This window comes from Pavona decussata, unplaced genomic scaffold (genome assembly GCF_977016875.1).
Source record: "Pavona decussata unplaced genomic scaffold, jaPavDecu1.1 SCAFFOLD_26, whole genome shotgun sequence".
NCBI lineage: Eukaryota > Metazoa > Cnidaria > Anthozoa > Scleractinia > Agariciidae > Pavona > Pavona decussata.
The window spans coordinates 631,409-655,673 of record NW_028145449.1 but is presented as its reverse complement, the minus strand read 5'-3'; the positions used below and the strand labels follow the sequence as shown (position 1 = coordinate 655,673).

At 38.5% G+C, this 24,265-nt stretch overlaps 2 protein-coding genes, 1 long non-coding RNA gene and 1 other non-coding gene across 6 annotated transcripts in view; 2 read left to right on the top strand and 2 right to left on the bottom strand.

The window, feature by feature from the left end:
• Window positions 1-256: 256 nt before the first annotated feature.
• Window positions 257-6,625, bottom strand: LOC146485377 (uncharacterized). Its single transcript, XM_085103330.1, has 7 exons — window positions 6,273-6,625; window positions 4,962-5,133; window positions 4,449-4,563; window positions 3,586-3,731; window positions 3,086-3,134; window positions 1,522-1,581; window positions 257-1,155 (listed from the first exon to the last, which is right to left on the bottom strand). Exons 1-7 carry the CDS (start codon window positions 6,556-6,558, stop codon window positions 1,123-1,125), a joined length of 861 nt encoding a protein of 286 aa, XP_084959456.1. The 5' UTR covers window positions 6,559-6,625; the 3' UTR covers window positions 257-1,122.
• Window positions 6,626-6,824: 199 nt separating this feature from the next.
• Trnal-caa (transfer RNA leucine (anticodon CAA)) lies at window positions 6,825-6,943 on the top strand. Its single transcript has 2 exons — window positions 6,825-6,862; window positions 6,898-6,943. It is a non-coding gene; the product is annotated as a tRNA-Leu (tRNA).
• Window positions 6,944-9,164: 2,221 nt separating this feature from the next.
• LOC146485375 (uncharacterized) lies at window positions 9,165-18,498 on the bottom strand. Of its 3 annotated transcripts, XM_085103329.1 has the most exons (12): window positions 18,003-18,498; window positions 17,760-17,790; window positions 17,476-17,501; window positions 17,296-17,346; window positions 16,328-16,701; window positions 16,057-16,131; window positions 15,455-15,566; window positions 14,762-14,797; window positions 13,660-14,650; window positions 12,860-13,206; window positions 12,383-12,547; window positions 9,165-11,905 (listed from the first exon to the last, which is right to left on the bottom strand). In XM_085103329.1, coding segments are annotated over exons 8-12 (3,171 nt in total). In that variant the 5' UTR covers window positions 14,764-14,797; window positions 15,455-15,566; window positions 16,057-16,131; window positions 16,328-16,701; window positions 17,296-17,346; window positions 17,476-17,501; window positions 17,760-17,790; window positions 18,003-18,498; the 3' UTR covers window positions 9,165-10,239. The 3 variants fall into 3 exon arrangements, with proteins under 3 accessions (XP_084959455.1, XP_084959454.1, XP_084959453.1); XM_085103328.1 differs by having other exon boundaries at window positions 16,328-17,346; window positions 17,760-18,498; XM_085103327.1 differs by lacking the exons at window positions 15,455-15,566; window positions 16,057-16,131; window positions 16,328-16,701; ... (2 more) ...; window positions 17,760-17,790; window positions 18,003-18,498 and having other exon boundaries at window positions 13,660-15,098.
• Window positions 18,499-19,121: 623 nt separating this feature from the next.
• LOC146485374 (uncharacterized) overlaps window positions 19,122-24,265 on the top strand; it is a 30,342-nt gene continuing 25,198 nt past the window's right edge. Inside the window, exons 1-3 of the long non-coding RNA XR_014863412.1 lie at window positions 19,122-19,362; window positions 19,544-19,626; window positions 19,874-19,956. This is a non-coding gene — a long non-coding RNA (uncharacterized LOC146485374). The remainder of the gene's footprint in view (window positions 19,363-19,543; window positions 19,627-19,873; window positions 19,957-24,265) is intronic.

The following is a 24,265-nucleotide window of genomic DNA, read 5'->3' as shown; positions in this document are numbered from 1 at the left end:
GGGGGAGAGGGGGGTCTTAAAATCCAAAATTTTTGAAGCAAAGTATACAGCGTAACTGAAATTTCCTGGGGGGAGGGGGGGGGGAGTATGGATGTTTTCTGGAACTGCACAATTACAAAGGCAAAAACAGGTATTCATATTGTTTCATTTTCAAATGAAAAACAGAGAAACCAAAATGGATCATTTGACGTTATGAAGTGTGATTTGCCACTTCCGATACAGCCTTAACACCACAAAGAAACTTGGTACACAAGTATTGATTGAAGTAAACTGTTATCAACATAGTTTATTCTATTGGAGTGTAGGTTGAAGTATTTATGGAACAGTCAGATATATATTACTGTACATTTTGAAGAAAAAGGCAAACATGTTAATAAAAACAGTTTATTTTCAGAAAGAGCAACATTGTATTCATGCCACATGCACACCCATAACAAGACTTGGCATTGCAGATTCAAAACATCTTACAATATGGGGACCTGGAGGGAAATATTTTTTCAAATTTCACTCCTGAGTCCCCCCTCCCCCCCCCCCCCCCCCCGATTTACATTACATTAAATCTGTACTTATTCAACGTAGAAATAACGCACTCTTAATAGAGACTGGGGTCAAGATTGTATAGGACGATGAATGAATGGATCTTAGGATGTGTATCTGGCTTCCCCTGCAGATTTTGCAGGGGCAGATGACATCATTAACAACTTGGCAAAGGAGAGAGAGCCTGGAGTCAAGGTAATTGAAGGCACTCCACAATCTTTGATTATTACTACATGTAGTTATATAAAATAAAAGATAAGTCATGTTGAGGGTACTTCATAACTATAAAGATCTTTTAACCATAATAATTATTATTTGGCCTGATTCTTACCCTAAATACAGTTAACAGAAATGCAAAAAGGTCAACTGAGCTCTAGAGACAAAGATGAACCACAAAAATTGGCTCTAAAAGGAAAACCATTAATTATTAATATTTACAAAAATTTGTACACAAATGGTATTATAAATGCAGGCTTGCCCCTTTCCCTGGGATCATACATGTATGCATACATGACCCAAGATTGAAGATCTTTTGGACATAAATTTGAAATAAATAACTTTTGAATTCTTTATCATTTGACTCTCTCAGCTTGACAGTTCATGGACTTGCTTGTTCACCTGATGATAAAAAGAAAATAAAATAGTCAATAAATTGCAGAGCACTTACGAATGTTATTACTTTGATATCTTGCTAAGTAGTTACTTAGCAAGTAGTGATATAGACCTCTTTCATAAATGAGGGCATAATTAGTATTCTTTTATGTGCATGCAAATAAGCCTTCTTGACCTCGCTTTTGAGTGAAAATACTTTTGTTTTTACACATGCTAGCAAGGCCAGAAAGGCTAATTAAAATGCATACAAAAGAATAACAATTAAGCCCTCCATTAATGAAAGAGGTCTATTGACATGATGTAAAGGACTTTGTCAATAATTACATGTGTTAAAAAAAAAATGTGTTCCTAGTGCGCATAATCAAATCCTACCCTGTGTTGTTTCTTTAAGTACTGAATTCTGCACCAAGCTGCTCGGCATGATGATATCAGCTGAAATTATTAATTAAAATTAAAATATAAATAATTAGTTCAACATTTGACTCTAAGTGGCTAATTTATCAGATGCTTCTAAAGGGCTTGAATCTAGCTCTGGTATCTGTACAACACAAGAACATGATGTTTGTAAAATCTGGAACATAAGTAATGCCTTTCCCAGCTATCTTAACTCAACAATTAAAATATGGAAGGACACAGTGGACATTAAGGCACACGCAAGGGATTATTTGGCCTTTACTGTAGAGCCCCAAATTCTCCAAACATGCTCCAAAAATGCTCTTCTTTAGTTGCCACATAAGAACATTTGTTTAGCCTTATGACAGATAAGAAAATAAATCATTTCAGGCATCACTCCAGTTGATTCGGTACTCTGACTCAAGTAATCCGAGGCCAAATCACTAGTTGCGCCCTGTCTCTATGAGACCCTTTAATAAACCCTTCTCCAAAATGGTGGCAACAGATTTGAATGAGAAAAATTGAACTGAATGAAAAACTGATACCAACACTGGAAAGAGCACCTTTACTTTAGTAACCTTGCAAAGTTTCAGCATATTAGGTGTTATATCAGCTTTAAGAAAATGTAAGATGAAATTTGACAAATTTACTGATGTTTGTATGACTGGGGGTATATGTCACACCCCCAGTCTGTAAAGTTTTCATTTTTTAACTTACATTTTCTCAGCTGATATTACACCTGATATGCTGACACTTTGCAGGGTTACTAAAGTAAAAGTGCTCTTTCTAGTGCTGGCATACATTTTTAATTTTAACTTGTTTGAATTTTCAGCTGCCATTCTGGAGAAGGGTCTATTAGTTCTAATCAATAAGATACCAGGATTCTTTCTATACAAAACATTGTTAAACATGTGCATGTGGTGAACATCACAAGAACAATAATACCAGAAAGAAATGTGGAGAACTCAACTGATGAGAACACAACACTTCAAAAACATGAGAAAGCAAAATTTCAACTTGTCATATTTGGATCTCATCAATTTGTTGCCAGAAGATCTGTGGTAGTCATCCAATTAACCCAGGAAACTTGAAAGGCCCGCCCACTTTTTACAAGATAATTTCCTGACTGATGGGAGACATTACAAGATCTTGAGAATGATGTGTGATTCAGTGAATGACACAGGCATTGTCGGAAAAAAAGGAAATTGGAGTGCTTCTATCAGGACTCGAGCCTAAGACCTTCTGGTTACTAGTTTGGATGCTCTACAACTGAGGTACAGGAGACTCATGGGAGCTAAGGCCATTAAAGTAGGTTCATGGGACAAACATCCTGCACACTGCTAGGATTGCAATGTCAATGTGTGGCATATCTGCAAATGGTATAAATGTGATGGAATGTTTTCAACAAGATCTTGTTGAAAACTGGGACTGGTAAGTGGATTGGAGTTGGGAGGTCTGAAACATTATCCTTACTGTGTTCTTAAAAGTACACAGCACTAGAGCAAACAACAATTTATTATTGTTTTTATTTTATTACATGCACCTTTTCATCTTTAGCACAACCATTCAATGCAGCTAATTGGTACTGCTCCCTGAAACACAAAAGTCAAAAATATAGTGAAATTAGTTCATAGACAAACAGCAACTTTACAAGAACAGAAAAATAAAGATGGTAGAAATTGTCCATGTTCACAAAGCTTTTTATGGTGTAACCCAACAATTGAAGGGATGCGTGAAATAAGGCGCTAAGTGACTTTTGGTGTAAGGTCAAATTCTCCTTTCGTTTCACGGACGAATAAAAGGCAATTTGGAAGGAGAATCTAGCTATTTATCAGAAGTCACTTGGGGCTTTTTTACAGTCACCCCTTCAATTAATAATCTCCAATCCAGAGGAAAGCCAAAATATTTCGTCTCAAATGAACCAATACATTCTGTACATGTATACAAACACTTGTATATATGGCCTTGGAACCAATAATGTTTTCAAACATTACTTTAAAGGTACATGTAATTCTAGTCAGAGAGTGTATGCTGTACACCAACCTTATTATTCTAGAAGCCATTTTTAATCTTCCCCTTTGTATGAGACTAAAAGCTGCAAACACTTTACACTGTGCGGCAAGAATTGGATTCCCTAATCGCATGGCAACCAGTAACTGATGCTGAGAAATCTGACCAGCTTTCTCAGACTGCAAAAAAAAGGCAAAATGTCTTTTTTAGTTATTGAAATAAGGTAAATCTGTTTTCGCATAAATTTCCCATAAGGAGAACCAGGATAAATCAAAGATGAAAAAGCATTTTACATCAGGGTAGTACCGGCCTTCTGTCCTGATCGTTACTGAACTAGTTGCTGCCAAGTTCTCACAACCTGGGCACTTTACATTCAGCATTTCGTCAAGCATTTCAGTTTGAAGTTTCAAATATTTTTAGGTGCTGCTGCATGGAATGGCATTTTCTGGGTAACCACAACTGCCTTTTTAGCTTGAAAAGAAACCTATTACATTCACAAATGTGCATTTCCAAAAAATATCCATACTCCCCCCACATAACGGATTGGAATTTCCTGGAGGGTGGGGGTTCTCTAAGACCAAAACATTTCAAGAAATGTATCAAGCTTAATTGGAATTTCCAGAGGGGTGGGGGGGGGGGTCTTGAAAAAAATCCCTTTTGTGGGGGGGGGGGGGGGTATGGATATTTCCTGGAAATACACAATGTACAGATCAAAGTAACACAATCAAATCACATGAGTAAAACTTGGCTTGACAGGCAATGATCAAATGGGACACAATTTACGGTTGTTCTGATTTTCCATAATGTTGTAATGTAGAATAACTAGAATGTTAGGATAACCTCACGAGGTATACCCAGACTTCTGGAATTTTATTCTTTCATTGTTGTGTACTTACATAGCTATTAAGATGTTCTCCCATAGCTGAGTATGCTCCTCCTAAAGTTGATAGCCAGGCCATGGCATCCTGAAGCTGCATGTACTCTACAAGACCAACAAGGAGTCGTTTAGACCTGTGACAGAAAAAAACAGTACAAAGAGCTAAATTAAAATTTAAAAATACATTTTCAAATGAATTTGTATGAGAACATGCTAAAGAAAACAATGATACTATTGAAGAAACATTCACACGACAATGTCATTTTTTTAAAACTACTAAGGCTCGAAATACTTGACTCAATTCTTGATGATTGAGCCTTGATCCTCGGTACTTGATTCTCACAAGTCTACAAGTCTCTACTAAATAACTAATCATCAAGGATCGAGTCAAGGATTGAGACTTCAAAGAGACTGTCAAGTTAACTTGTAGTGTACATAATGGACATGTTTGGACACCACTTATCAAAGGTTCGTCTGTAAATTTGACCTAAAAAATGATTTCATTTGATACAGAATTGAACTTGCAACTCACCAGCTAAGCTCTGGTTCCACACACAACCAAGTTAGTGGCTGAATATTGATGCGAACATGGATTTTACAGAATCCAGATGGATTTTTCTTCTCCCTCCCTTTCATGTGAACTGAGAATGCTCTGCCAAGATCAAGCTGTAACCACTGTGAGCTGCCGGTCTGTCGCTCTGCCACTACAAGATATGAGAAAAACCCTTCAGTTTTAACTGTCTTTTAATCACCTTTACCTTATGAATGAGAGTTTTTTTATGCAATTAAAGTGAAGATTAGGTTTTAAAAGTTGACTTCAGTGATTCATATTGAAACTTATTAGAATTGAAGAAAGACTATTCGCCAAAACCCCACCCCTGTATAATAAATATTGGACCCAGAGATAATGCAAGGTCACGTTTTCCATAGAATTCCTCCTCCCCCGTTCAATGCTGTTACCCTATCTTTTGCATATGGTCTGGGTAGCAAGGTGACATTGTATGGGGGGAGGGGTTGCATACATGTACAGTGTGTAAGAGTGTATGGAGCAAGGATGGCGCAGTGGTGAGAGAACTCGCCTCCCACCCACTGACGACTGTGGCCTGGGTTCAATTCTCGGACTCAGTATCTTTTTTGGGTTGAGTTTGTTGTTGGTTCTTGGTCTTGCTCCAAGAGGTTTTTCTCCAAGTACTCCAGTTTTCCCTTCCCCTCAAAAACCAACACTTTTAAATTCCTACAGAACTAAACATGGGCTGCTTTTTCAAGAATTTTACTCAGTATTGGTACTAGCTAGTGATAATCTAACATCAGGAAGTATGTCGAAGATCTCAATCCCAGGCTCTTTGCCAAGTTGGTGACAATGTCATTGGCCCCTTCAAAATCTGCCCCCAGCGGGGGATGCCAGATCTATCTATACGTGTCCCAAGATCTATTCGTTGATCCATCGACTGTTCCACACAATCTTGACTCCAATCTGTATTAGGAGTTCGTTCTTTCTATGTTGAATGCAATACTTACCTTATCACTCTTACCATGATAAGACTAGATCTAGTTTGTTTCTTTTTCTCCTAATGCTTTCAACATTCACAATGCTGTTTTCCTTGGAGGTTAAGGGGTGGTAATGTACCCAACCTATGACTGTCCTATGCAACGTCATATCAGCAGATTTGGGTACATATGACCCTCAGAGTTATATCAGAACCTGACCATAAAGCTAGAATTTGACAGCTACAGTCAAATCTAAACTTTGAGAAAAGGAATCTTGCAGTACTAGCTAGTACAGTGCTGAAGATTATAATTTTGAAAGGCACATAGCTTAAATTTTGCATTGTAGTTCTCTCACCTCTACATTTTTCTATTCTTCTCCAATGATGAAACAGCCATGAAGACAAACCAGCGCAAAAGTTATCCGAAATATTGATTTGATACCAAAGTATTTTTCCAAAGATGGGGTCGACATTGAAGCACACTTCTGCTACGAAAGGCGAAATATTTCCATCGCATAATTCCGCGATCGCTGTACATTTGACAGCCTCTGTGTATAATCGCTCATAGATGATATCAAGATTGTGATATTTTGTGATAACTACGGCTTTTTGCGGCTTGTAAAGCAAGCAATTGCTTTGCATTTGTCCTTGCGATTTCTATGACAGTAAAAATTCTGTTCCAACTAGTTTCCAGGAATTTTCGGGCGCGCAGTTGAAAGGCAACAGGAACATGGAGGTTCAAAGTGATTTCATGCTAAGGGCTAAAACGGACTGCACTTGATAATCCGAGAAAATTTGACATTAATGAAGCTAGATTTCATTGGAAAATAGTAATATTTCATAAATTACGAAGACGCTTAAATTACTTATAAATAAATAGTTAAGATATCAGCATTACATTCAGGGTTGTCAGGATGGCCGAGCGGTCTAAGGCGCCAGACTCAAGGATTGATTCCTTCCCATGATTCGTGGGATTGGGCGTTCTGGTCTCCGAATGGAGGCGTGGGTTCGAATCCCACTTCTGACATTAACCCTTTCTTTTATCTTTTTCTTCCTTGTTTTTTTTTCTTTTTATCCTATTATAAAGACTTGCAACCACTCTCTCTTTCTTCTATAACGATGTAATTCCTTGAGAAACACGCCCCGAAAAACATGGATCACGCTCCTGCTTGTCCAGGATGGGCTCCTGGCTTGTCCTCTCATTTTTCAGTTGTAGACGGTGAGCCTAGGGGTACTAGATTCTCTGCTGTGATTTAAAAGAAAAAAAAAAGAATAAGAGAAAAGAAAAATATGAGAAAGAAAATCTTTCTTTTTTTTCATTGTTGCATTAAATTCTGTATTTTTTGCCCACGTATACAAAAAGGCCTTATCACGGTTTTCGACGCCATTTTGACGAGTAGGCAAATAACAGTGTTTGTGTGGAAATCCGATGTCAAATAATTTTCATAAAAACATCACTTCTGAAAAATTCATGAATTGGAAACTTTTGGCACTGGGAAAGAGATTTTAAGAAAAAAATTTAGAGGGATGTAGCTGTGCCAGAAAGCGTCCAGTCGTGTTTTGAATTTTCCATACTGATTTGTCTGTAAAGCGAACTGCTCTAAAAATAGCTCGCGGGAAAAAATACAAGGAAATGTAGAGATAAACTAACAACTGAGTTAGGAACCGAGTTAGGAACCGAGTTAGGAACCGAGTTAGGAACCGAGTTAGGAACCGAGTTGGGAACCGAGTCGGCGAGCGAGTTAAACAAACTTTGGGTGATTTGCTTATTGATTTGAGACAAGTTTTTGGCTGTCTTTTGTTGTTGTTTTTTTTCAAAGTGAATCGTCTTTGTATTAGCCTAGCATCAGTTCTGATCAGCACTTTACCTCTAAACTAGGGGTTGCGCCTGGTTAGACACAAAATGCTCTATTTGAAGTTGAACCAAGAATTTTGAAGTCAGTCAGGTTATAGTCGGGATTACCACTCATTGCTCAACAACTTTCTTATAATAACTTTGTTTTAATCGATCTAACAATGAATCAATAAAGCAGTTTACAAATCAAACTTAAACCATGTTTTTCTAATACTTAAGTTCAACTGTGAACAAGAAGGGCACGAGAAAGAGCGGAAAAGATATTGAGACCCCCGAAAAGAAAAGGGCCGCTACGCAGCTTATGGCGTTTCGCATAGCTGTTGGCGTTTTCATCCACTCCCGCTCCTCTCATTTGCTCCTTCTCGCACCCCATTAGGTTTCGCGCGCCCAACGCTGTCGCAAGTCATTAAGCGATTTGAAGCTATTATGTAATTGAAATCTGGATGTAATTGAAATTTAAGTTACATTCAGGCAATCTCGTACCCAGAGTCCTCGGGCTCTTTGGCCACTGGTTAGTCGCCAGGAGAGACTCTGGAGACTTCGAATTTTATTACCGCAGGATTTCTGCAATAAAACAATGGAAACCGTTACGGAACAGCCAATCAAAATAATTTTATTTTTTTCGATGTCCCCAGAGTCTCTCCTGGCGCCCACCCGCTGATCAAAAAGCCTGAGGACTCTAGGTGCGAGATTGACATTCAGGCTGTCACGCAATGGTCTCAACCGCTGGTTTTCACAGGCTCATAATGTTAGGAAAGATCGAGTGGTCCAATACATAGTTGTTTGTCGCCGCTTAAAAGCCGCTGATCAAAAGTATTGCCAAAACGAGCAATTCGAACGCGATTTGGATGATTTTTGGCCGAGAGATTGTACAGCGAAGGTCTTTGATTGATTTTAGCCGTGAATAATTTATTGTATACAAGCTACAAACTGTTGAGAGAGATCCTGTGGTGTGCCTTAAAGCTTGACTTCGATAGATTGAAAATCGCACTGAACATATATCAAGGCGAGAGGCGTTCATGGAAAGTTGGTTACGCTGTTTTCAGCCTTCGCCCATACTGTCCTGTCGGTGATGAATTACCCGTTTTCCTCTCCAAAATGTACGCTGTTAATCGGTTTCGATCAACCTGAAATTAAAATTACTGTGTTTCAGTACCACGATGGTGACTTTCAGGAATGAACCTAGAAAAATCAAACAATCACATGGAAGTGCGGCCAGCTGAGGTGAAAGACGGCGACTTAAGGAATTTACCACATAAAATAGAAGGTTTAGTGAGCTACAGGAGAGCTAAAATCACTCTAATAATGTACGGTGTTTACGTTCTGGCGTAGACATGATATTCATACAGTGGGATTATGGACACTTTCTACAAATGGATTCCGACCTGGCAACTGTTACAGGTACGCAAGAATTTTTTCTATCCCAATATATAATTTTCGCTCCGTACATTCTTTATGAACCTAATCGCCATGTGTTTTTCGGAAACATAACAGAGCCGTTGTCGTTACGCGGGCGCCAAGTCCAGGATTTCTGGCCATGTGCAAGAAACAGATTCTGTTGCTGCCTTGCTTACAATACGCAATAGATCAAACAATAATCAACCAGCCAATTACAATGTAACAAACTGAAACTGTTTTTTCTAAGAGTAACTGGAACTGTGCAACAAACTGAAACTATGTTTTTCTAAGACTTAATTTCAAAAGGCATCCAAGCCTGTAAAGCAGACGTTTTCTTTCTGCGAGCATGTGGGGCTCGTGGAAGGTCGGGGCCCTCTCAAGGTTTAAAACGTACCACACGCTCGCGGTTAGAAAAATACTGTTAAGCAGGCCAATGGTTTCCTAGAGCCAAGGAGATTTAATACGAACTTGAAGTATAGTTTGCAAGAAGCCGACTCTCCTTCTACCCTGCCAACAATACGTGATAGATCAAACAAGAATTAACGAGCCAATTATAATCTAACATACTGAAGATGTGCTTCTCCAAGCCTAAAGTTCTAAGGCTTCTGGAGCCACATGGAACTGAGGGCTGTTTATTTGGAGGTGGGCAAGCCGGACAGGCAGATTGGCATGATAAGCTTGCTGGATTTGTATATCGAAAAAATTAACACAGATCACGGGATGAAATTGTTTACACCAAGCAAGTGTGAATTTAAATTAATAACCGAACAGGGTGAGACGGCTGGCGTTTTCATTAGAACATTGTTCATTTGAGATTTATCCAACCTCTCAGCATATCAATATCAAGATCTTTGCGGGCGGTTCTGCCCACCTAATCATGTAAATGCATTAAGATTATACATAGCAATTAGCCGAGATCTTAATGGTAAAGTGTGCCAACCTGCTATTAACAGGCCTAAGAATGTGTGGTTTGTGTAGTTCCAGAAAATTGCTGTACCTCACTTCAATGAAGGCTATTTAAGAGTATGAATATTTACTGCTCCCCTAGTGTGTGCTGATCTATATAATATCTATAGAGAGACTCCTAGAAGAGTCTCCAGGCTATTCTTTTGCAAGTCGTCCAGCAGTAACTCTGGATCTACTCTGATCATCGCTACACTAATGTAAGGGTGTCGTGCCTTGAGGCACTCCCATTGACAGTGGTAATAGTGATTGGCTTCACTTGACAGACGTCGAAAGCCATTGGGATCATAATATATATCCCGCTCTTTGTGCTGGACCACGAGGCCAATGAATGGCGGTCCAAAAGGGTCCCGCAGAGCATAGGGGCACCCAGCACATTTTTTAACACGGTTAGAAATTCTCACAACAGTGAAGGGGTTGCTGTTGTGCCATGGCTGTCGGGAAGTCAGGAAGTTGCTTGACTGTTGACCATGACTGCTTGGCTGTGGCAGCGCCTGGTTCGTCAGTGCAACAAACTGTCGGGAAAGAATAGTTGGGGGGTTGTTGCACTGAACACTTGGCTGGTTCCCCAGTGCAACAGGTTGCTGTGTTTGTGCAGGTACACAATGGTTGCTCCACAGTGAAGGTGGCTTGCTTCCCTGAGTAATGTGGTGTTGGGAAGGCTGGTTTCCAGCTGCAACATACTGCAGTGCATGAGTGCTTGACTGTACAGCCTGCTTGTTTCCCTGCAAAACATGCTTTTGGGAAGGCTGGTATTCAGATGCAACATACGGAAGTGAATGAGTGCTGGACTGTACAGCTCCCTGGTTTCCCTGTGCAACATGCTGTTGGGACGGCTGGTTTACAGGTGTAACACACTGCAGTGAAAGAGTGCTGGACTGTACAGCTCCCTGGTTTCCCTGTGCAACATGCTGTTGGGACGGCTGGTTTACAGGTGTAACACACTGCAGTGAATGAGTGCTGGACTGGACAGCTCCCTGGTTTCCCTGTGCAATGTGCTGTTGGAAAGGCTGGTTTACAGGTGCAACATACTGCAGTGAATGAGTGCTGGACTGGACAGCTCCCTGGTTGGCCTGTGCAACGTGCTGTTGGGAAGGCTGGTTTACATGTGGGCTTGTTATGACCATCGTAGTAGAGGGCATGGAAGCGCTTGTTTTTGAGAAGTCCTTTTTAATCTGTTTAAACAGATTGTTCAGTGTCTTATTGTCATGAACCTTCTGGTGTAGTGTATCATCGTTCTCGTTGACATTTAGAACATTAATTAGGACCCACACTGCATGTAAGCAAAGGTCACGTTTGGCAGCAAATGTGCAATTGCAGTTGATGGTTTGACTTATTTCAACCAATCGTATTTTACCATCATGATTGACTTCGAAGACTTTTTTATGCTGGCTGATATCATGGATATTTTCAAGACTAACTTTGGCCCTTTTTGCCATTCGTAGTGAATCTAGAAAGCTTTTGCTCCGACTTGTTCTTTTACGGAATTTTTTCCGCATTTTTTTGCCATTATGATTTTCTTGGGATGAATCATCGTCAGCAGAGCTGCTGAGATCTCTGGGGTCACTCATCATGCTCACTGGTCTTTTCTTTACTCGGTGGCTAGAACTCTGATTGATATATGGACTAGCACTATAGGCATCATCATCAATAGCACCTTCTGACAGCTCAGCTGCAAATCGAGTAGCACGATCAAGCTGTCGTCTTAGTGACAAGTCATCCTTCTTTTTTTGGTCGATACACCTTCCACCACTGTAAGTTCCACTTTCATACCTAATATAATATAACATAATATCAATGAAGATTTGTTTGCCTCTCCAAAATACATGGACAGGCAGCTACATCCAATGAATGTTACATACCCTAATTCAAACAGTGACAAAATGCATTAGGTTGACTGCAAGCTTTTAGTCAGAATGGTATCCAGGCATCCTGCAGATGGATAGTTTACCCAGTCTTTCAACAATTCAGGGGAAGGGGTGCTTCCAGGAAGCCCACTGTGAAAACCTCTGGCTAAAAGCCTGGTTCAATCCTTTTTTTGTGTAATTACTGTTTAATATTGGACACCCACATTATGGTGCTGAAATTACATTAAAAATAGGTGCACTGAGAACCAGTCACAATCAAGCATTTTGCCATAGCTGCGATTTTTATGGTTATTGTTAGTTTTGACAGCTGATGGTGGTAGAGCCAGTATATTATTATATCACTATTATCATTATCATTATCATTATTATTATTATTCAATACCTTTGAAGTTTGGCTTTCAATAGCGCACTCTCCACCACATGGTCTTCTGCCACCCGAGCAAGGGTATCGTTCTTAGCCCCCCTGGTGGCATTTCTCGAATGCCCCACTTCAGCCATATTGGTGTTTGGTGTCTTTGGCCCTTTAAATGCACGGAACACATGAAACCTAAAAAAAATGTATGATCATCATTATTATTATTATTATTATTATTATTATTATTATTATTACAATTACTACTATTATTATAACTACATCATTTTTGTCGCAAACAATTATTGCCATCGACTTGTCCTTGATTTGTTTCACTTTGCAAAAATAAGGTAGGCCACCAACACAAAACCTTCAGTGGACGGTGTATGGTATTTTCTGGAACTGCACAATTTAAGGTCACCATAAAACCAGAGAAAATCAAAAGATTTTACATACAAATACTATTTTGTTAAAAACTTTGCAACCAGTATGAACATAATTACATACCTTCTCACATGCCAAAATTTGTTAAACCACGGCTTTGCATGGCTTCTTTTCTCTTTGGATGCCCAGTCCATGAGGTGTCTTCGTTTCGCCTCATATGCAGTTGGAGTCTCTGCGCAGTAGATCTCATGAACGAGCGTGAGGAATTCTGCTTTAGATTTAGGGCTCCAGTCACTTTTGGCCACTCTATGGGCACAGTCATAGAAGTGGCTCTCACAGGATTTTGCACGGGCCACCATGTCGTCTTTAAGCATTTTCTGTATGCTAGAGCGATTTCCACCATGCTCGTCTGTAACTATTCCAATTGGATCAAAAATGTAAGTTCCATCACCTGTTACATCTCTTAGGGCCTGTTGTAAGAAATAAGATAGAAACCATTGTGGAGTGGTACGTGATATATGAGTACAAAGTGCAAAAAAGGTTAACTTGAAAAACACTACCCATTACGTTTTGTAAATTAAAGTCTATTCGTGTAAAACAAGTGGTAAATAATGCTTATAAATCATCTATGTTATCTAAATGACATTCCATCTTAAACTTTAGCTTGTTAAAAAATGAAACAAGAAAAAAAAAGCAAAAAGGTTGACATATCCTTTTTAAATACCATCATTGCATGTAGGATTTGCTTGATTGGTTAACATCGATACAAGTAACTTTAACATCGATATAACTTTGACATTATGAAATAAGCAGCTTTCAAGTTCCCTGGCCATACATAACCAGGATTGCAACAACTGTCCACAACAACTAATGACTTCACCACCTCATGCCAACACTCACCGTGACTATACAAAAATACTTACTTCATTCAGTTGGCGCCAGAATTCACAAAGAGTCTCAGTGTTTTCCTGTTCACAGTCCATGCTGGCTAGAGTGACCATCTCTTTTATGGTTGGGTGCTGGACACTTAAATTTATGGTTTTCATTCCCATGACTTTATTGTGCTCAGCATCAAGATAACAATATTCCTCTGATAATGGATGCAGACCCCCGCGTTGCATAGAAACAGCAATTTCAAGTCTTTCCTTGCTGGATCTAAAGACCACCGAGGTCTTGCTCTCACATAATCTACCATCCTGAACTTTCCAGAGTAAGTATTTGTCTTTCTTATCACTGGCTTCTTTAATTTTGGCTAGTGCTTCAAATGAATGTCCCACTGGGTTTACTGCAGTGATCACCTTTTGCTTAATGTTTTGGATTTTCTTGAGATCAGCCATAGCACTTGCACTATCATAAACTTCAGCCACTGTCTTGCCTTCTTTAAGCATCCCCCTCAGCCTTTCAAATGGGTATTGAGAGGGTTTTGTATTTGTGTTTGCCTGAAAAAAAGCACTGGCATCGCTGCTAATGTCAGGTTCAATTGTCCTTGCCTCGCACGTATGTTGCCCATGATGATACACAGTGACATAATTACTCCCAAATTCCCACACTTTTTTGGCTGTGCATGGGACTGCAACTGCCTCGTAGCCACAACATGCGCAGACAGTACAACTGGCAGTCACATTTTTAAACTGGACCATGTTAACTTTTCCATATGAATGGAGGAAAGGACACTTTATGTTTTGACATTGATAAGTCCCTGCACAGGAGGTTACTCTGCGTATTCCAAGGAATCCTGCCCTGCTTGAAGTTACCCACGGTTGCCATGGCCGCCCATCTTTACTGCTTTTCATGAGATTGTTTTTGTCGTATTTCAACCTGAAAGCAGCCTGTCCATTGATGTCATGTGGCAGTGCATCCACTTCTTTCATGTTTAACTGCGACCACATTGAGGGAGGCAACTTTTTCCTTTTCCTAAAAGGAAAGGAAATGTACATTTATACATCTCGTCAGATCCTTACCATTAAAGCTGATTAATCAAAGTTGTTTCTTTTATATTTTTCAACCCAGGATGTATATACTTACATATCTTTGGTGCTGTTATCAACCGAATGCCCTTTCCTGAAAGAAAAAGGGCCATCCTCTTTAATACTGTGAATGCTATTTTAAAAATGTTACCTTTCAATCAACTTTTTTTCTTGTCTTGTTACTAGCAACAAGTATGTATAGTTATTGCCAGTACCACAGAGGAACAATAACAATCAAACTTTTTAGACTTGGGCAATCACTTAAATACAGGGCCATTCTAGGTTTATTCCAGTGTGTTGAAGTGTAGTAATATTTCTGAAGTTTTAAAGATACAGATAATTTGTTATTGGTGGGTCCACATGTGAATAACTGCAAATTTCAAGTTCAAATACATCTTAAAATGAGTGCACAACTGAATGCACATTGCCATATTTGACCAATATCAGCCTGAGTAGAGCTAAAAACATCATCCATCATCCATCATCCACTAGAATCAGCTATCCATTAAATTATGTAATAGTACAAATGGGAACATTGCAGTTTTCTAAATTGTCTTTTGTTGTTGCAAATGAGAAAACAATGACAACACGTTCCTCATTATCGAACTGGACATTTATACTTACATAAATTATATTAAATGCTGTTGTTGTTGAAAACATTATTGCAAAAGTTCTATTATCTTATTTTCCTCATTTTAACTTGTGATTTGGTTTATGTGTAGCATCCTTATGTTTTTTCACCTTCATTTACCTCTTTGGTTTTGTAGAGCCTTTGCAGTTGAATCTTCTGTGCTTGTTTAAATTTCCTGTTCTTGAAAATGTTTTAAGGCAGACTGGGCAGGTGGGCTGACTTGTATAACTATCTGAAATGAGTTTGATATTCCCATATTCAAAAATTAAGGTTAGTTGAACAAGGAACATGGGGAAATAGTCACTTTTTCTCTTTTAGAGTGGTTTACCAACATTCCTAAGACAACAACAATATTTTTTTTTTAAATAAATAAAAATGGTTGAGTATAAGTCATGTACATTTATTTTGGTAAGGCTTTCTAAAACCACTGACTTCAGGGAAACAATAATTAATAATAATTATTATTACTTTTACAAAACATATGTCCCCTTCACTGTCAGTGATCCTCCTTTGTCCCACCTTCTGCAACCAGCTCACTGTTTCCATTAGGTTCACTCCTTTTAAACATTACTGTGACATAGACCCTCTTGACAAGAATCCCCACTCTGCATCGTGTGCATTGCCAACAGTTATACAGTTAACTTAGTACAAGTCTTCAGCATGAAGCCACAGTAAGCATGGTTTATCTACCCTGATAGCCAGCAAGTATTTTGATGATTTACCTTCATCCTCTTCAGTGTTTATACTGTCACTGTCTGAAAATACATGTAACTTTCTTTTGGAGTCCACATCTTCTTCTAAAAGTAGGGAAAAAATACACTTAAAGCTCTGATAAACACTACTGTGACATAGACCCTCCAGACAAGAATCCCCACTCTGTATGGTGTGCATTGCCAACAGTCATACAGTTAACTTAGTACAAGTCTTCAGCATGAAGCTACAGTAAGCATGGTTTATCTACCCTGATAGCCTGCAAGTACTATGATGATTTACCTTCATCCTCCTCAGTGTTTACATTGTCACTGTCTGCAAATACATGTAAGTTTCTTTTGGAGTCCACTTCTTCTTCTAAAAGTAGAGAAAAAATACACTTAAAGCTCTCATAAGCAGTCACCAGTGCTGGAAACTGTCTTAAGTTTCAAAATAGTCTACCTCTAAAACAAACAACTTTGCTGAGACAAAATTCTTCCCAGTAACTAGTAACACCAAGACCATGCTAAAAGAACAGCCTGGCAGGATTGAAAATTTAAAATTTAAAATTTTGATGACGTTGTGTGACAATGATCTATTTGTGCTGCAAAATTAACAAAACAAATTCACTGTACCTTCTTCTGAGTCAGAATCGGATATAGAAGCATACCTCTTGTCTGGAATACAAGAATAAAATAGGTTATGTTACACATTACATATAACAAAGAGTCAAATATAAAAAAGTCTAATTTTTACTTTCAGGAAATACTGCATAATTGTTCTTCTCTGGAAAGTCAATGAAAAAAAGAAATAATTGAACATTTGGACCCATATCATCAACCTTTTTTACAAATAGGAATGGTCCAATGAATGCAGTTTATATTTTGTGTTCAATCTATATGGACAAATCATGAGCTACTCAAAACCAAACTGGGCACATGTTAAATTTTTATCTTTGGTTAAAATTTTATTTTCCTTTGTTTTGCCATTATACTGATAATATTTACCTTTACCATACATTACCATACCCAAAAACAAAGAAAAATTAAAACTGACTCAATGATAACATGGAACCACAATGTATACAACAATAAGCACATATCAAATGTATTACACCATATGAGTCTGAATCCAATTTGGAACTACACTTCTTGTCTCGAATTAATATACTGTATTAGAATAGCATAATTCGTACATGTTATTTACCTTGATACTCATACTTGAAAAAGTGCTGTTTAAAAAGATAATAATAACAGCCATGACTACTGTACCTTCCTCTTCTGGATCAGATTCTCTAAAGTGCACGTGTTTGACTGGGGAGTCTGAAAAATAAATAATATTGCAAAGTGTTTATTGAGTGAGCTGTAACTGCTGTTAACCATTTTAGAAGAACAGGCAACTAAAAAAAAGGGGGAAAAAGGCTTTTTTATTCATCATTTAAAATATCCCACCTGAAATAACGATGACTTGCATGGCACTACATTAAAAGAAAAAAAGTTAAAAAAATTAGTTCACTTACAATTTTGAGATCCTCGTGCCCCGGTTAAAAACACGGACACATGGCACAACGTTAATTATTTTAAGAGTAGTCGTTAAATCTCGTGGTCCAGTTCACCTGTAAATCCTGCACCGAGGATACCTGCACTAACAGTACATCAATCTTTCTTACAATCAAAATTTAAACGTGGTTTGAAAGTTAAAAGTTTTTGACAACAAAGCTAAATAGGTACTGTACCTGTTGCTTTTGCCGTCTTTCACGGGAGAATCTATAAAGATTTATAAAATCACAACTTAAGTTGATATCATGACAAAGAAATCGAACCTCTGTGTATTGAGTTAACTGTAATCTTTCACAACTACAGCAAAAAAGGTTTCCTTGCAATATTAGCTTCGAGCAAAAGATTAAAAACATTGCATCTGTGCATATAAGATTAAGTCTTATGAGCAAATAACCTATTTTTCTAAACGTTTGACGTACCTGCTATCGTGATACAATTACTGAGCGGTCGTTCATTGCTACAAAAAGAGCAATTAACAAGAGTTACTCAGAATAAAATAGTACTTCGTTGTTACGACTGCATTCAACTTCAACACCTACACAACAATAGAATTTGAGGATGGACGTGATGGACCTGGAAAATAGAAGATTCATAAATATTCACGCACCTCGCGTCGTCCTCCATTTTGCAAGCGCTGAAACAACCTCGTTCCCAGGATCTTCTTGATGAAAGGAGCCGACGGCAGACTGCAACGACTGGACCGGGCGTTTTGTCAGGTTTTCTCTTCTGATCATCGATTGAAAGAAAAAGGCAATAGGTATATATATATATCTAATCGATATATTGGTTCTTAACTCGGTTCCTTACTAGGTTCCCAACTCGGTTCCTAACTCGGTTCCTAACTCGGTTCCTAACTCGGTTCCCAACTCGGTTCCTAACTCGGTTCCTAACTCGGTTCCTAACTCGGTTCCCAACTCGGTTCCTAACTCGGTTCCTAACTCGAAAAATAGGTATCCTCGGAAATGTATGGAAAGTTCAAAACAGGACTGGACGCTTTCTGGCACAGCTACATCCCTCCAAATTTTTTCTTAAAATCCTTTTCCTAGTGCCAAAAGTTTCCAATTCATGAATTTTTAAGAAGCGATGTTTTATAAAAATTATTTGACATCGGATTTCCATACAAACACTGTTATTTCAAGCCTGTTTGCCTACTCGTCAAAATGGCCTCGAAAACCGTGATAAGGCCTATTATTCGCAGTGATGATATGATCACGGTCTTCATTTTGTTCAGTGCGTTTTGCACCTAACTTTTTGAACTTCTTGGAGAGATTCAATGCAAAAATTAATGGTGGACATTTTAAGTTTTTTTTTTTTTCATTCATACTTCTCTGAATATTTTCTCTGGATAGGAGTTTTGCGTGCGTTACGACGCAGAGAACCAATCAAAAGCGAAGATTTTTGATAGAGCGGCCTGACAGAGCAGGTGGTCGTTTTTCAGAGCCTTCGATCTTTTGGTAAGCGGTTAAATCGCACCATAAATAAAATACCCAGGTTCCAGGCATGAGCAGAGTACAACGTTTTCTGCAGGTCGAAGGAGGAATCTGCGCCTCTTTTGCAGAGCAAAACTCGCTTGGCAGAAAGCAAAGACACATAAAACGGAATGCAACGAAACTTCGAGAAGAAGTCCACAATATGCGCTCACAAACAGTTGAAAATTGCTACGCCCGAGAGAAACTAACTAACCACGTGGAAGCCTTCGAGCCTAGCAGCGAAGACGACGAAACTGTGCTGTCTCGTTTGACTTGCAGTTTTAGAAAACGGGGAAATTAGGATGAATTGGTGAGGAATCAATAAATTGTCATTTACTAAGTAAATAATTCGTTGTCCTAAACATTATTCCGGATGCAGCATGGTACCGTAAACGTGAGTCTCGGTTTGCTTTGATCTACTTTGCTTGACTTGATTTCTGTGTTACATCGTTTTACTAAAACTTATTCTTTTTTCCTTTCTCCACATCCAGAAGAAACCGATGCTTTATTTCAGTCAAGTTTTAACCGTTTGCTTGTAGTTGGCGTGGTCGGAATTTCAGGAAAATTGTGGTGGGTAAGTGTCACAATTTTAAGCTTATCCTTTGTAAAATATTCTGATTACACATGTATTTTCATGCACTTGTTCCTGGTGACGTTTCTTTGTGAAACAACAACGTATGTTTCACACTGGCGATGCAAATGAAAGGGCAAAGGTAAACGCAAGTGTTGCAATTCGTTGCCCTAAATATCACCCCATATGCAGTGTGGTACCGTAAACTTGAATTTGCAGATGGTTACATCTTCCTTTTCTCCACATTCAGAACAAACCGAGGCTTTATTTCAATCAAGTCTTGAACCGTTTGCTTGTGGCTGGCATGGTCGAAATTAAAGGAAAATTGAGTGGGTAAGTGTGGCTTCTTTTTCACTTGTTCCTGGTGATGTTAGTTTGTGAAACAATATACATTTAATGTATGGTCCCGAGGGAAACAGTTAGTTTTGTTTTTCCAAGAGTCCTGATTCCTCTCGGGAAACATCAGGACTCCAGGGAAAACATAACTAACTAGTTTCCAGAGGGACCATACATCAAGTGTTTTGTTATGTATTTAGACTTTCCCTTCAACCATCACAACAAAACAAGCAAACAAACAAACAACTGAGAGGGCAACAAATGTATGTATGTAACCCAGTCGGGATGCATTTGTATTTGATCAAGGGCACATGATCAACAATCAACCAATCATAGTGCCCGTTTTGTTGAGTGCAAGTCTAGGTATATAACAACAACGTATGTCTCACACGTGTGATGCAAGTGTAAACACAAGTGCAAATGCAAGTGAACATTAAAAACACAGATCAAAATTGAATTGAATAATAGATGAAATTCATTCAGCTTATTGTCGCAACAACCTCAATTAAGCAATCAATAACCAAACAAGGAACTCAGATCATAGAAAGGAATCAAAGTCAAAATTCTTATAACTTCTAGTATTGATGTACATTGTACAGATGCAAGCATAACAAAAAGTAAAAAGTCATTTTCTAGGACTTTGATTACATGTGAACTGCAATAATGCAACTGAAAACAATTTGTACTCAAATTATCCACCATCTTGCAGTTGAAATTCTGCTTTCTGAGTACTCATGAAGTACTGTTAAGCCTCTGACTTCCATAAATGCATATTCTGATATACAGTGAGGTCAGAATTAAGCGAATAAAGCTGAGCAGGCACATTCCTGACACAGGAAAAATGCATTTAAACTGGGCTGTCATTTGAATCTTATCCACTTTGCAAATCCTGGCAAATTTCAATATCATACCCAGAGTCCTCAGGCTTTTTGGTCAGTAGGTGGGTGCCAGAAGAGATGCTGGGGTACTGGCATTTTATTACCGCAGGATTTCTGCGGTAAAACAATGCAAGCCATTATGCGACAGCCAATTGAAAAGTTTAAATAAAATTCCAGTTCCCCAGAGTCTCTTGTGGCGCCCATCCGCTGACGATTAAAAAGCCTGAGGACTCTGGGTACGAGATTAGCCAACTTTATTAAAAACAACAACAACAACTTTTAAGCAGTCTTTAATATTCAGTGCAAAACGTGTTGTAGAACAAAAGAAATGTAAGCTGACAAAAAGAATATTAATTGGTTGGAGAAAGGAACCACTAGATGTCTGTACTGAACTGAGAAGCAGATGAGTAACCTTGTTATCTCAGTTTTCACAAAACTTTCCGCTGCTAAACAACTGGAGAACAAATTTACATGCTATCAAATGAAACTTTTAAACAGCTTTCTCACTTTGCATGAAATTGTCACCATTAGTTATTGTAAACATGAAATTGGACATCTGTGGTAAAAAGACAAAACACCTGATTTTCAACGGCAAAAATTTGCAACCAAAAAATTAATGATTATGACATCCAAGTATGTGCCCACTGTACCACTTGGTTACTTATAAACTTAGAAGTGAAAAATGTCTCAGTTGGATTGAAATGCAAGGCCATAGACATTGTATTAGTCACAGTATACACAAAAAACTGCATGCCTACACCACTTATAAAATAATAGTAAAGAGTGGCAAGTGTAAACTGGAGGTGATTTCAGTTTGAACTGTGGTGGTTTGCCACTGCGATGTAACACCTAATTTACACTTAACTTACTTTAATGGTTTACAATACAATGAAGGAAAAATTAATTGCATGTATTTAATTAGGAAACCTTGAAGAGGAACTACTTCTCTAAATATGGGGTTATGTGGATAAATTTGTGGGTAAACAAAATTTAAAAAAATTGAAATTACAAGCATCTCTTAGTAAATTATATAATTTGGGAAAAAAAAGAACCCAATTAAAGTAATTGTCAGGCCTCAAGGGCATTATTTGTCACAGAAGCCATTGGTGCATAATTTATAATAATATTATTTAAATTTCTTTTGTTTTAACAAACTTGTTAAAAAGCAAAAAAAAAAAGTGCCCCCTGTACGTGGGGGGGGGGGGGGGGGAGAGGGGGAGGACTTGATTATTTTTAATAACAATAATAACAACAACAACAACATTTACAATAATAAACACTACTTAGACTATGTGAACTTATAATAAATTACGTCGATACTGACAGTAGTGTCAGTATCTACAACTGCTGTAAAAAAGGCTGGCTAAAAAAGGCTGCATAAGGCAGTCACACCCGAGGAACGGTGGTGAAGATGTATGTGTGGTAGTCACCAGCGAATAAGAAATGCCGTGGAAGGCAAACCGTTGTTGGTGTTTTGAGTATTTGGCATGACTTCGAAGGGCAGTGAAACAAGACAGCGATCACACATAGCTAAAAAACATACCAGATGTACATCAAACTACAGCTACAGTGCAGCTCAGAAATAAGCGAACATCGCATACGCGTACCATAGGCAAGTAATACGCGTATGCGTATAGCGTCATACGCGCATGTCCTGCCTCTGTTATTCATTGCCGTACCTTTGCTTTATGTGGCATTGTCTTGCTCAACAAAAGAAACGGTAAAGTACAAGCCACAACTGGCAGCACGAAATTTGAATAATATGAATGACGACAGGACTATAATAGAACTTGTTTAGAACCGCGCCTTGACAAAATCAGCGAATGACATAAACATGACTGAAACAAGGTGTCCGATTTCGAAGCTTGCTCGCTTCGCAAACCCAACGATAAAAAACCTTATTACCGACATACTTTTTTTTTGTCAATCTGATTCTTCGAGAAAAGGAAGATAGTTTATCGAATTAATATTACTTGCTGGAAGAGCGTTAACGACAAACTTCGCTTTGTCGCCACTGAACAAGAACGGCGGCTGTCGTATTTATAAACTTGGCTCGCTTTACAAGCGATGATTCGATAACCAGTCGATTAATTTTTCTTTTACTGAAACATATTCGGTAGGAAAATAACTTTTAGCTCACTCATTTACACTATTTGTGGAAACAGCGCTAAACAAGCATGATCATAAGTATACGTAACACCTTTCGTTGATGGTTACATATCGTTAGCGGTGGTCGGCGCGGCAGGATAAATTTGCATATATATTATTAAAACAATAATCTTTCTTTGCTTTGCGAATATTGCTCTTTCCAAAATACCTCCAACATAAACAAAGCGCCTTTAATATATATATTTTTTAATTCCTGGTTAATTCCCAGGTCGTTGGGAACGAAAATGACTGATAACTATAATTGTCGATTCTGAACGATGATGTCAACATTCTTGTACGGCTTCGAACACTCGAAAGGAAAAAAAAATTTAGACTAAGACAACAAGTTACTAATAGCTAGCTGTTTTATTTCACTTAAATGATCTTTTAATTATTTTACACATTTTGAAATCTCGAACAACTAAGTGGTTCTTGGTTCTAACAAGAAAGCTATCATTCAGTTACAATTGTGTTGAAAAGTTTTAAAATGGAAAAAAATAATAATAATAAAAAGTTAAATGCTACGTGTTTCCGAAACTTTCCTGTTTCGCAAATATACATCGATCGCTTTGCAACAGTCCCGCCATAAACGTTCTGGATCCGATGATGGAAAATACTTAAAAACAATTTCCCTAATCTTATGGATCTTTTCAGTATTTAGGGGAAGTTTGTTTCCAACACCCCTAACATTTCGCCCTTCCAATTCACTGGGTAAAAAGAAATGGTGCAGCAAGTGCACGGCAAAGTCATTCTCGGAGTTCGACCGAGATCGCAACATGAAAATAATAGAATCGTTCTCCAGGCAGCTTGAAGATTCTTGGATGACTGGCGTTGGCAGTTCCGCTTCTTCTTGGAAGTTGAACTCAGCATTTGACGGCAGGACGGACGGTTCTGAGGGGCTGCTGAGGACAGTAATAAGGGCATCGAGATGTTCCAGCGTGCGTTCGTGCAATTCCATACACTGCTTCTGTTGTTCCGATATTTGTTTCAGATAGGCGATCACCACTGCTTGAGAATCTGGAACGCTTTCGAAGAGGGCGCGCGGAACATTACGCTTTATCGGCGACAGGATTCGGCCCAGCTGCAGCAATTGGACTGAAGGACTTTGTGATAGTGACGGTGGAGTTGGGAGTTGCTGGAAACAACGGAATAGGTGATAATGTAGGTGCTGGTCCTGCTGCGGTACCTTTTTACAGCAATGCGACAAAAACAACTGCAGTTTTAAAGCATCACAGATTGCCCATGTATGATGTTAGAACTCCTGGGCTGCACCCCTGTGT